Below are 14,228 nucleotides of genomic sequence, written 5' to 3'. Positions count from 1 at the left end.
TACCTAATAATTTTTAACAACAGCACAAGACCACAGACATTTTGAGGAGTCCCAATGAATTAAATTATTCTCAGTACTTGACTGATATTTATTTTATCAATCATCTCCAAAAGGATGAAAGGCAAAATTTACTCCTTGCAAGAATTGAAATCAGGTGAGTGAATGACAGAACTGGTAGAGCATCAAACAAAACATCTAGGAGTATTTGATTATGTCCCTTTATGTTTGGAGTTCAAATTATACTCTAGTCCATATTGCCTTTCATCAAAATACTGGGAGTCAATGTAATTAATTGCATCCTAAAAAGTGAAAAAGTGAATGTTCCTGTATAGTCAAAGACCAGTGGCTGAACCCAGTAAAAGATAACGATGCAACTAAATATCTTATACCACTTTATCTGGTTTTAAGGGTCTTATCAATTATATTACCCCATCTACCTGACTGGTACTTGTCTGAGGGTGTATGGCTTAATGGTTAGGGTGTTGCACTCATGATTGCAATATTTGATGGAGAGAGTGAGCTCATGCACTGCACAAACATTTGATCTCTATAAACAAATCATCTGTGCAGGTTGTCCAGGAAGAAATTAAGAAATTGTCTTTCTTGAACTGAAGAGACAACCAACAACTACCTAGCTAGTACTTTATTTTATCAACCCCAAAAGGCTGAAAAGCAAAGCTGACCTTGGCAAGATTTTGAACTCAGAATGTCAGAATTTCACTAATTTGTGAAATTATTTCAGATTAATTTTTCCTGTCTTATAATTTCCCACAGTGTTATTGTTCAATCCTGAATAAAAATTCTGGGCTGAAATCTGAAAAAATATTTGTGATGGGCTGCTCCTAAGCATTTACCATTTTACTTCCTTTATCTGTAAAATAACAATTTTCTTTAAAAAAAAAGGTAAGACAACACATGATTGTTTTGGAAAATAATTATTCTGGTTGTAAACTAATGTCATTATATATTTCTGTGCAGACTGCTCGAAATGTTACTGAACATAACCTTACTTCAATGTTTCATACAATAATGACTGGGGAGACTTATATTCCTCCCAAAGAAACTGATACTACTGACAATAAAGTTACAGGTAAGAGTTTCTCCTGAAAATGTTTTATTCATTTACCTTTTTACTTGATTCAGTCATTAGACTGTGGCCATACTGGAGCACTACTTTGAAGAATTTTTAGTCAAATGAATCACCCCAGTACTTATTTTTTTTAAAGCCTGGTACTTATTCTATCAGTTTCTGTTGCCGAAGCACTAAGTTATGGGGTCATAAACACACCAACACCAGTGGGGAACAAGCACAGGCACAAAGTAACTCATACATAGATACATACATATACGATAGACTTCTTTCAGTTTCTGTCTACCAAATCCACTCACAAGGCTTTGGTCAGCTCAAGGCTATAGTAGAAGACACTTGCCCAAGGTGCAACACAGTGGGACTGAACCCAGAACTCTGTGGTTGGAAAGCAAGCTGCTTACCACACAGCAATGCCTGTGCCTTCATTTTTCATGATTCATTTAACACATAGCCAGGAATGGATATACCTGCTGCTGCTGTTGTTGTTGTTGTTGTATAACACTATACAACTTATGTTTACATGCTTATCATCAATGACCTCTCCAACCAGACCTACCACTAGTTATTTCTGTTAACAACATTTGTTTTGTGCCTTTGTCCAAACTGCACTGGGCAAAGATAACAATTTTCTCACATTGTCTAAGATCAAGTACCAGTCAAGTACTGAGGACAATTTAACTGATAAACTCCATCCTTCAAATTTAAGGCCTTGTATCTGCATTGTTGTTGCTGTTGCTGCTGTTGTTGTTGTTACTGATGATGATATTTATTATTCTATCTTCTACTGAGTTATCTATGTCACATCTCAGCTCCATCCTGAAGCTTAGAGATGCAACACTTTTCTCATCACATATGCTGTTCTACTTATTGCCACCAACCAAGTACATCCTATGAAGTTTGATATTTGCAGCTTTTGATACCAGAATATTGCTTTCTTTGACATGATCCTAAGTGCATTGATCACAAGAGGTACCGCACTCACTTTTGAGGCTTTGTGGATGTATTTCACTTCAAATGCTAAGTCTTGGTACTTTTCGACTTTCTCATCCTCTGTCTTCACAATATTCTGGTCTGCAGATGAAGGTCCATAGAAGAGTGATATCTGGTCAGTTATGTTGCAGCTTCTTGTCTGCTTAGATTGGCATATCCCATGTAAATTTCATCTGAAAATTAACTGCCATTTTGTCATGGCATTCTTTGTACTCCTTTTGGGTCAGTCTTGAGCATCCGTGCAGGACTTTTTCTTTCCAGCAAATGATCTTTTCTCTAATAACCCCCATTTTGTACTCCTGAAGGGTCTCACCATTGTCACTGCTCACCTTCCCACTCAGTGCAGCCTGCAGCATTCTTTCATCACTATTTCTCCAATAGGCATGCAAGGACTTGATCTCCTTCATAACACTATCCTCTATTCCAACCAATCCTCTTTCACTTTCTTTCTTAGGTAGTAAAGCCTTACTACATTACTTCTAATATGAAATCACCCGTGCATAGCCATTATCTTCCTAATTTTATTGTCCATGTTGACCAGTTCTTCCTTTGTCCATTGCATATCTCCTGCACTGTAGCATACAACACCTACAGCCCAAGCATTGATGCCTCTAATCAGGTTTCTTCCATTCGGCTTGGATCTACATAGCTTTTTCACTCTGCTGGTATATTTAGAAGAAATGTTTTCCTTCACCTTGGTGTTCATCATCAGGCCTAATTGTAAAACACTAGGATATTTGTAACCCTCTCTAGTCACTTCTCCTATGCACTTATCATCTGGAAGTTGTACTCCATTGCTGTCTACTTTTCACCTTCTCTTCAATTCAATAACAGCACATTTATCTACCTCAAATGCCATCGAGATGTCATGAGAGAAAATTTGTATGGTCTGAATAAGGGAGTCCAGTTGGCTTCTGCTAGCTCTGTAAAGCTTCAAATCATCCGTAAACAGCAGGTGGTTAATTAGCCTCATGGTTTTCTTCAATTTATAATCAGCTCCTCAGAATCATGGAGAACAGTAACATATTAATAATAAGCAACAGGGGTGAAACAGAGTCTCCTTGAAAGATTCCCCTCTTGATGTCAATTTGTCCAATTTCCTTTCTACCTACAGTCAAAACTGTTTTCCAGTTCCTCATACTGTTTTTGAAGATATATATATCATATTCTTAGCTGTCCCAACCATCTCCATGAGTGAGGAACCATATCATATACCTTTTTATAATCAATCCAATCCATTGATAAGCTTGTCAACTCCCTCTGACAGTTCCCCAAAATTGTCTTATCTATCAGCAACAGATCCTTTGTTCTTCATGATCCCTTTCTGCAGCCTTTTTATTCTTTTCTTTCAAGATGGTCATACAATTTCTTTGTCATTATTCCAGTTAGAAGCTTCCACATCATAGGTAAACAAGCAATCAGACAATAGATACTAGCCACTGTACCCTTGGCTCCAGCCTGGTGGATGTTAAAGTTACTTTTCATTATTGACATTTCTCTCATAAATGAGGTGTGTATTTTAAGGTTACCTTGAACCAGTAGTTATATTGTATTACCATCACTAGAGAGGTTGTAAGCCAAGACTTCTGAGAGGCCCGTCTGCCCTTATTCAAGCTGATTATCCTACACTGCTTACCACCTCCAGTATTTATTCTCGCAGCAGATAAAGACTCATATAGTTGGATAGCCATTAACTCTAATGAGTTCATCTGCCCTTTAACAGGTTTCGTTTATTGTTCTGTAGAGTGTCCAACAAAAGTCACCCTCATTACCAAGCAAGCACTTGGTAGGGTTGTCAGTTTAATTGCCAACTGCCAGACCATGAAACAGATTGTACTGGATAACATGTTACCAGTAGCACTAAAAAAGTGATCTGACACATTATTACTGTTATAACTACAAATATCAATACTTTCACTACCATCAACATTATTACAACTATTATTATTATCATTATCATCACAATCACCATCTTTATTATTATTATTATTATTTTTATTATTATTAAAAGGCGGTGAGCTGGCAAAATTGTTAATTTGCCAGGCAAAATGCTTAACAGCATTTCATCCATCTTTACATTCTGAGTTCAAATTCCACTGAGGTCGACTCTACCTTTCATCCTTTCAGAGTCAATGGATACATACCAGTCAATTACTGGAGTCAAAGTAATCTACTTACTCCTTCCTCCGAACTTGCTGGCCTTGTGCCAAAATTCGGAACCGTTATTATTATTATTATTATTATTATTATTATTATTATTATTATTATTATTATTATTATTATCATCATCATTATCATCATTCAGTAATCTTATTTTTATCACATGGTTTTCCCTGCACCACTGAGCACAGCTCTGTGTGCCTTGGGTATGTGCTGTGGTTTATTGTTACTGTATTGAAAGTGTTTTATGTAGGTATTATTATTATTATTATTATTATTATTATTATTATTATTTCATGCTTTAAAAGAAGTTACAGAAGAGTTAGATCCAAATGATGCTGAAGTTTCAAATGTTACCCAAACAAACGAAAATGTTGGTTATGGTAAGCCACAATATTTTTCTTTTTTTTTTACCCACCATAGAATCCTCGTCATATATATATACTACATAGGTAGGAAATTCTGTCTGTGGGTGTGTTTGTGGAGTTGTTAGCTAACTTCTACATCGTTTTATCGATTTTGATGAAACTTGACACATGAGTAGAACTCATGTCTGGAAACCTCGTGGCATACTCAGATTGTTAAAAAAAAATCGATAATAGGGCACCTGGAAGGGATCCTTATATATATCTAATAAATTTTATTTTAAAAAGCCAAAGGAAATAACCTATTCGCCCCTGGAACGGATCCTTATATATAGCCAAGGGAAATAGTCCATTCATTTTCCTAAATTATTTGGTAAAAATGAAATTGTGTATGCTTATTTCTTAGTATTTGAACTGTTAGTTATTTCCGCAATTTATCCAGTACAACCCTGAAACAAGTAAATAGTATTTTCCTAAACAATAGATCCACTTATTTTGGTTCATGACTTATTCACAAATATACCAACACTAGCGCTCCTGTGGGTAATATTCTCTGGGAATGCACGAAAGCCCTTTTCAGAGTTATTTACTTTGAACTATTACTATCTCATATCTGATTAGCCTGTTATTACGTAACATGCTTCACGGTGTCTCCAAGTTATCTTCAGGCTCTGGCTACATGGCCTTTACTAGTTACAAATCAGAACAATAGAACAAGAGAAATCAAAAGAAAAAAAAGTGAGATGAAGGTGGGTTCAAAAAGTGGAATGGTGAAAGAATAGAAAAAGAAAGGAAAAAAGAAAAAGAATTAGACTTATGTCCCCTTTGATTGTAGAGTCATAAGGCTAGATGGTGTAGAATCAATGGAAGAGGTCTAAAGTCTGTGAGACAGCTGCACAATCTGGAGAAGGTGGTGTTCTCCAATTCACCAAATGAAATTTGTCTATATGTTTTCATTTGCTTAAAATTTCTGGTTTGAAATTCTGCAGTGTAGTGGATTTCTTCTTAGATCTAAAAAAGGATATGCATTCTTTCAGCTACACATAACTTGCATTTTTTAGATCCATTAACATATGGCATGGATCTTTCTATGATTTTCCACTTGACACATGGTTTTTATATATATATAGGTGAAACGGCAAGAAGTTTGGCTGAGTGTGTAAACGAACATTGGAGGGACTATAATAATCAAAAACAAACTTCGGTGCTCTACCAGCATGCCAAAGAACAACATGGTGGTGTACTGGACAGAATTAGCATAGAAATCCTGTCTAGACACCCCGGTGACGCATCGTTGCGACAAATACAGGAGTCGGTCCTCATAACTGAAACGCAACCAATTTTAAACACCAAATACACGTAGATGAGGGCCTTACAATTGCCCATGGTTGCATGTGTTGTTCACACATATGATGCGGAATATGAACATAAATAAATTAATTAAAAAGTCTCTATCTGATCTGATATAAACGAAATTGTTACAAACACACATATGGACGCACATACTTACATATAAGCACGAACACATAAGTGCGTGCACACATATGAGCGTGCACACATACGAGCTTGCACACACTCACATGCTCATACCAAACAGTTTCGAAACAATGCCAAAACAACGCCAAAACAATGCTAGATCATATATTCAAAATAAATGGAAGTGGAGTTACTGAAGAGATTGCAAGAGTGCAATGAAATAATTTAACAAAAAACTATATAAATTAATAAAGGACTGAACCAGTGCGTGTGTTTATTACCGGCATAATGCCTCTCCCAAGGTTTAATTGTATTTCTTTCAACACACGTATCCACATCAAGAATCTTGCACACGAAATACACATACGAAATATATATATATATATATATATATATACAGCTAAAACAAATTTTATTTGTAATGTAAAAATTCAAATAGTTCAGAAAAAAAAATTTTCATAATTAATGTAAAAAAATGTTTTTCTCAATTTCTGCTTTAGAGTCTATCCCAGTGGATTCTTTCAAAGTCACATTTCTTCCTTTTGATGCAATCAAGAGTATGCCTCTAAAAGAACAATATAAGCATTTGTTTGACATCATATATTTCTCTAATTCGTAAGTATATTTAGCTTTATGTTGATCAAGAAAGATAACCTGTGTTTGTTCATTAAGTGGTTTTCTAATAATTTTTCACAATTATTTTATAGATAATCTCATTTCATGTTACTTTGTATCATCAGAGTTACAAGTGACTGAGTTGTTATGCTATCGATCTACCATTTAAGTGGGCTGCAGCCCATATTTCTGTATTCCTTAAACAACAGTCAGCTTTGTCTTTAGCAAAGTCATCCAACTCAATATGCCACTCTGTCCAGCTGTGAATAGATACTGTAAGAAAGTACAACTCATTTATTTCAGTATTAATACTACCTCTGCTGCTAATATATATATCTTAACAAGCACACTGGCTAATTGTGACACCAGTGCCTGTTCTGGCACTATTATTCTTTATGAGGGAGCCAATGAGGGAACATCTATGCTGTCACATGACCTACCAGAAGTAACAATCAAATATCCCGCAAATCATACTTTATTGTCTTTTAGAAGAAAGGACACATTGAATACGATGCTGAATATGTTGATGATATATATATATATATATATATATATATATATATATATATATATATATATATATATATATATATATATATATACTAGCTGTTTTTCCTAGTTTCACCTGAGTAGTTTGATTGATATTGCTGTAAAGCCTGCTATCTTCTAAATATTTACCTCCTCTTTTTATTCAAACACCAAAAATAAAGGTAAAAAAAAAGAAAAATTTAAGAGAACAAAAATTAACAAAAGAAAAAGAAATAAAACCAAATTAATAAAAATGTTAAGTTGCCAATAGCTGTAGTAACTGGAAGGTTTCAGCAAACACACACATTCACATACCCCACCCCCTTTTACATACACACACATATATTCACAACAGAGTTGAAACGATGAAAAAAATAAATCCACACATAAAAATGGAAGTATATATATGAAACCAGAAACCACTATATATATATATATATATATATATATAAACATAAATTTGACATCACCCCTTCCTACCTTATTGTGACTAATTAGACAAACTTACAAATTAGCTGAGTTTTGTACAATAAATTTAAAAAATGAGAACTGTAAAGAGTGATAAATTAGAAGAACTGGCATTCTTTGTTGCAATATTTTAAGTAAAAAGTTTCTTATTCTTTACGAGAAGTAATAGCTTGTCCTATACTTTTACAGGTGTAATAACTTGTCCTGTACTTTTCCAGGTTTATAATCTTAAGAATATTACTTTTCATGCTTGCATTTTCCCATGTAATATATATCTATACATATAAATTTAACATGGGAGATTCTTTCTTGTCTTGGGATTCACAGTCAAACGGCTGGGTGGAATTGCGCAAAAAATTACACAGATGTATAGAATGATCCAGTGGTGTTGCTGGGCTTTGTATTTTTTTCATAGCTCCCATGGTTACTGAGATAATCTACTATAATAATACTCTTGTGTTTATGAATGAGAAACGAAGGGGTGATAGGATGCTCTATCTGTTATCAAACTTTTCTTGTTTCCATGCAAAGCGATATTTTCCAATAGTGCAGACATTTTTTTCATGGAAGATTTCAGATAAACAACATTGTTTGTATGATGATGACATTTGTTGGCTGTTAGTGTGCAATGCCAATACAAAACACATGCACTCATACACACATATGCATGCATGCACACACACACAAAAACATCATTATCATCATCTTCATCATTATTATTTACATGTTCTTTTTCCTTGCTTGCAATGGGTGGAAAAGTCTCCAAGTGTCATGGTCGTGCCTCATGTCATGGACAACAAAAAATTGTCAATTGTATTCAAGAAATATAGCCATTTGGTGGTGGATATCCATATCTAATGGGTTTACTATCAAATGGACTGCTATTATGTCTAGTTCATAATCAGAACCAGACTCCAGTTCCAAATGGTTAGCTGGGCCAAGGTAATTGGTAGTTTCTGAGCATTGACAGATGACTTGGTATCTATTCCTGACAGTGAAGTGAGACAATGTAGAATTAAGGATTTTTCTCAGAAACATGATGGGGCATCAACAGGAAGCCCCAATATTCAATTCACTTTGACATCTCATCTCTACTTACACCTAGTGAAACAGGAAAATATTTGCTGAAATATAAAGAGTTTACCAATCCTTATTTGACTGTCGATATGATTATTATATTTTTTCTTCATTGATCTTTTTTGTATTTTTTCCTCAAGTTCAATCCATAATTTAATACCAGAAATAACACCAATATTTTCCAATCAAACAAAAATCATTATTGAAACTGCCAAGTAAGTAAAACTCTATCCAATAGACCATTTTCCAGATATTTCTTATTCAATTATCTTTATTATTCATGCTTTGTAGAAGGAGGTGCTGGCAGGCACACTAAATAGTTTTTCAATGACATATTGAAGTAATTATTTTGCCACCAGCAAGGATGGTACCTTCTTGCTCTCTGGCCATACTGGGGCACTACCAATATAGTTCCTCATGAAATTTTGTCCACATGCCTTAAACCCTAACCACAATTCTATAATTAGTCCTAGACTCGCTATTAATTATATTACCATAATAAAAATATATTGAACTTATTACTTTTAATGAAGCATTCAAACAGTTCATCATCTTCAGTTCTTCATTAGTTATATTAGTTATACAAGTTTGGGAAATGAAATGAAAAATCTTTGATGAAAAATTAACATTTAATTTGTTATGACTAAACTCAAGATGAATTTGAACCAGCGAAAGGTACAGCTAATTCGTTGCTGGTATTTTTTTTATAAACATCAGAGAAATGAAAGACCATTTAACCCAGCAAAATTTTTAACATAAAGGAATGATGCACTTGAATATAAGTTGTTTGGTGTAGGGCTCTGTTATTCATACAACTCACTATCCTTATAAATGCAACATTCAAAGTATAAAGATATAAATGAAGTGAGATCATCATCCTTGTCATACTTGTTGCCTTTAATTACATATCATTACAATCATCTTCATCAATACTGTCAACATTTAACGTCCATTTTCCATGCTAGTATGGGTTGGATTGATTGACAGGAACTGACAAGGCCAATGGCCACACCAGGTTCCAGTCTTTTTTGGCTTGGTTTCTATAGCTGGCTGCCCTTCCTAACACCAACCACTTTATAGTATGTTCTGGGTGCATTTTTGCATGGCACCATCACCAGTACTTTTTGCATGATACCTTGGTTTTAGGATTTCAGTTCTGTTTTAGTGGATGAATAACTTTTTTCTATGCTAGCATTTTCTCAGAAATCTCATTTTTACTTAGAATAAAATGGAATTTATAATTCTCTGAAAAATTACATTTAAAATAAAACTGAACATGTCTTTCACAACAGATTCATGTTGGACCTGAGGAAAGAGAAGCTGCAGGATTTTATTGATAAAGCAACTGAGAAAATTCATTCAGTTGGTTGTAAGGTAAGAGGTGCACAATTTATTTCCTCAATTTTTTTTTAACAGTTGTATCTTAATAAAGATAGAACTGAAATAGTATAGGCTGCCAATTAAAGGGACAATCTATATCTCTTCACTAACCTATTCTGTATTTCTAAAACATTAATCCTTAATGGCTAAGTTTATATATAAAAATACCATTGCTGATTTATTTCTCCCTTGTCATTAGTTGAACTACAAATACATACAGATAGAGTTTATTGAAATAAGATTAAAAGAAGTCCTTTCCTATTGCTGGTTTAACACTTAATACAAAATAAAATGATTAAGGTTGAGACCAAGACATTACCTCAATAAAAATAGATGATGCAGGGAACACCAAGGTAAAAAACTTAAGGCTACTTAGCTATGGCTAATTTAGTATACTTAGATAGTCAAGAGCAAATAGTTATAAAATATACCAACACTATTAAATCAGGACAGATTGTTGTAGTGAGACTCTGCCTGGGTTATTTCTAGTCAGCAAGATTGTGATAAACAACCAGACATATCAAATAGACTTATGTTGTCTGCAATAAGTTAACCACTGAAGGTTGTTCAATGCCCAACAAATAGAATGATAATGTCAGTAGTAAGCTGACCATTGTTAATTTGCCATCAAATACATTGATGACATCAACCATAAACTAAGCAATGATAGTTGTTGAATGTAAAACAACCAATATAAGCATTTTCATCAGTCAGCTGAAAGATTTCATTTTATTGGTGCAAGCATAGCTGTGTAGTAAGAAGCTTGCTTCATAACCACATGGTTCCAGGTTCAGTCCCACTGCATGGCATCTTGGGCAAGTGTCTTTTACTATAGCCCCAGGCTGACCAAAGCTTTGTGAGTGGATATGGTAGACAGAAACTGAAAGAAACCCATTGTGTGTGTGTGTGTCTTTGTGTCTGTGTTTGTCATACCACCATTGCTTGACAACCAGTGTTGGTATGTTTACATCTCCATAACATTAGCAGTTCAGCAAATGAAACTGCTGGAATTACTACTAGGCTTAAAAAATAAGTCCTGGAGTCAATTTCTTCAACTAAAATCCTTCAAGGCAGTTCTCCAATATGGCTACAGTCAAATGACTGAAACAAATAAAAAACTAAAAAAATAAAAGAGAGAGAGAGAGAGAGAGTGTGTGTGTGTTTGTTTGTCCTCCACCACCTGACAACTGGTGTTGGTTTGTTTAAGCCCCCATAACTTAGCAGTTTGGCCAAAGAGTCCAACAAAATAAGTACTTGGCTTAAAAAGAAAAAGTACTGGGATCGATTCATTCGATTACAAATGACTAATGACTGAAACAAGTAAAAGATAAAAGATAAAAAACAAACATGTATGAACACCTACGTAATATACAAACATTTATATTTTGATGGTTCTTAACATTTCTTTCTTCTATTTTCAGGTATCATATCCTGTTGATGCACAAAAAGATGCTTTTATCAAATTCAGTTTTGAACGAGAAAACTGTTGACAACTTCATTTACATTATCTCATCTTCAATTATAAAATGATATTGCAAAAAAAAAATATGTCAATGGAAGTTTTCTGCTAATTTAGAAAAAAGTTTCCATCTGCAAATTTTGCAATTATAATTTAACTCATGAGCACAAATTCAATTTTATATCTGTATATCAGTGGTGTTTATTTTCATTGTTGCCATTGAAACAAAGGACAAAGTCAATCCTAGTAGGATTTGAGCTCAAAATTAAGAGGGACAGAATAAAGCTAATGTTTTAGTGTAAGTATTCTGTTGTCTCTGTTATCTTCAATAACATTGAATATTTATGAAATTATTTTTTACTTCATCACTGAGTCACAGATATATTGGGGAGGTGTATATGCAATCAAATCTGGCACTTGTTTTATCAACTATTGAGGGGTGTAAAACAGTAAACTCTGGAAGGAAAAATGTCAAAGTTGACCTAGAGGAACAAAATGCAAAGCCAACCTAGTATGATTTGAACTCAGAATCAAAGAGGGACAGAATTAAATGCTGAAAACTTTTCTGTTTTTTAGAAAATTATGCTATAAAATATAACCACTCTACAGAGTGTACTGAGTGTCTTTTATGTGTCACCAGCATAGGTGCCGTTTACGTGTCACCAGCACAGGTGTGTGTGTGTGTGAATCAATACAGTTTGATTCAAATTCATTGGTAAACCGAGTTTCAAACATGATGCTAATCGAAATCAATTGAGAATTTGAATGAATTTGAAAGTCGATTGTCATTACCATAAAGTGAGCTGCAATTGGTCGGGGAAAGTCACGCAGTGTCGCAGTTTGACGCTGGTATATCAGCAACAACGGTTACTTGGAAAATACTGCATGGTAAACAGGAAATCGCTGTGTGGTGAACAGGGGCAAAGTGTACAAGCTTATATTGTTGTGCGTGTATGTCTGTATTTATAGAAAGTCAATTATATGTCCGATCATAGAATGACCAATGGTTTTACATCCATAAAGTGCTTAGCCTTATAGATGGCACGTCAGACTCCAGTGGCCACAGGCACATAACCTTTTTTTCAAAATGGATATAGAAAAACGTTAGTCAGTTAATCTTGTAAACAAAAATATATATTGTCTGAGCCCTAGGTGGGACGGGTTATCGCCCTTAGATCGATTCCAGTTAAATTTTTTATGGCTTTAATCAATAAACAGGGAATCCTCGCTCTTACAGTGAGTCCAGTCAGCAAATTTTTTATGGTCCTGATCAACGAATGGGGAATCCCCACGCTTGCAGTAGATAGTGACCAAATCCAAGATCAGTCTGGTGAGCAAAAAAATACTAAGGAAAATTAATGACAACATAAGAAGTGCCTCCAACATTTCCCTAAGGCACAGCACCAACAAAGTAATTTCATGGCTTAATGCCAACCAGGGGAGGAGTAGAGCAAGGCTCACTGAATTCAACATAGTCGACTTTTACTTATATCAAAAGGGTTACTGGTCAAGGCACTTTCCTTTACTAGAGGCTTCATTGACATTAGCCATAGTGACATTGATATTATTATGCATGTCAGGAAAATGATGTTGTTTAATAAATGTTTGACCTGGGTCAAACAAACCAACCTCGTGGGCTCCTCTGATGTGACAATGGGAACTTATGACAGTACCGACATATGTAACCTCATTGGGCTGTATATCCTGGACACCTTAAAAAAGAGGGCCGCTTCAGTCCTCTTTGGTCTCTACAGAGATGATGGGATTCAGTCCTCTTTGGTCTCTACAGGAGCTGATGGGATTCAGTCCTCTTTGGTCTCTACAGGAGCTGATGGGCACACCCTTGATGGACTTAGGAAGAACCTGACTAGCACCCTAGGTTCCATGGGACTCAAAATAACAATTGTGACCAACCTCACCATCGTAAATTTCTAAGACGTAATGCTAGATTTAGGCTTTGTTTCATACAGGCCCTACTGCAAACCAAACAAGAAACTGTCTTGCATCAACGCTACCTCCTGCTACCTGGCTATCATGAACTTAGTGAAGGGTGTCAGAGGATCTCAAACCTGTCCCTGAATCAAGAGATTTTAAATGCCACAGCCCTCTATTATAACAAGGCTCTGGCGTCCAGTGGGTTTAAGGACCATATCTGTATGCCAGGTAATAGCACCCACAAAAGAAAACACCACTGGAATGTTATTTGGTTTACACCAACCCTTCTCTATCATTGTTAAAACTTGTGTGGGAAGGATATTCCTTAGGTTTGTGGACAAGTACTTCATGCAGTTACACAGGTACAGACGTTTGTTCAATAGGTACAACCTAAGGGTCTCCTATAGTTACACACCCAGCATTAAAACAATTTTAGTGAATATCCCTAAGACACAAGCAGAGGCCGGTTGCTCATGCTGGGAGTACAGTGGCTGCCCTGTGGGAGGCCAATGCAAGGCCTAGGGGGTTGTATATGAGGCCGTGGTGGTAAGTGGCTCTAACAACCAGAATAATAGCTGCATCACATCCAGTTTTTGAATTAAGAATATCACTGTAAATCTGAGGGTGCACCATTGAATAGTGAGGGACCAGTGCTGTCAAGTGCACCCTGTTAACAATGGTCATG

At 35.3% G+C, this 14,228-nt stretch overlaps 2 protein-coding genes across 2 annotated transcripts in view; one reads left to right on the top strand and one right to left on the bottom strand.

Moving 5' to 3' along the window:
* LOC106879746 (dynein axonemal assembly factor 3) overlaps positions 1 to 11,913 on the top strand; it is a 32,958-nt gene extending 21,045 nt beyond the window's left edge. Inside the window, exons 11-16 of the mRNA XM_014929425.3 lie at positions 979 to 1,090; positions 4,549 to 4,623; positions 6,582 to 6,696; positions 8,910 to 8,984; positions 10,062 to 10,143; positions 11,571 to 11,913. Of these exons, the coding sequence (XP_014784911.1) occupies positions 979 to 1,090; positions 4,549 to 4,623; positions 6,582 to 6,696; positions 8,910 to 8,984; positions 10,062 to 10,143; positions 11,571 to 11,639 (528 nt within the window). The 3' untranslated portion in view covers positions 11,640 to 11,913. The remainder of the gene's footprint in view (positions 1 to 978; positions 1,091 to 4,548; positions 4,624 to 6,581; positions 6,697 to 8,909; positions 8,985 to 10,061; positions 10,144 to 11,570) is intronic.
* LOC106879738 (pre-mRNA splicing factor CWF19L1) overlaps positions 1 to 14,228 on the bottom strand; it is a 69,086-nt gene that overhangs the window by 51,241 nt on the left and 3,617 nt on the right. The window lies entirely within an intron of this gene.

The sequence above is a fragment of the Octopus bimaculoides genome, chromosome 11 (assembly GCF_046866305.1).
Source record: "Octopus bimaculoides isolate indiv1 chromosome 11, ASM4686630v1, whole genome shotgun sequence".
In the NCBI taxonomy this organism is placed as follows: domain Eukaryota; kingdom Metazoa; phylum Mollusca; class Cephalopoda; order Octopoda; family Octopodidae; genus Octopus; species Octopus bimaculoides.
The sequence above is the reverse complement of the archived record's forward strand: the minus strand, read 5'-3'. Positions and strand labels throughout refer to the sequence as shown.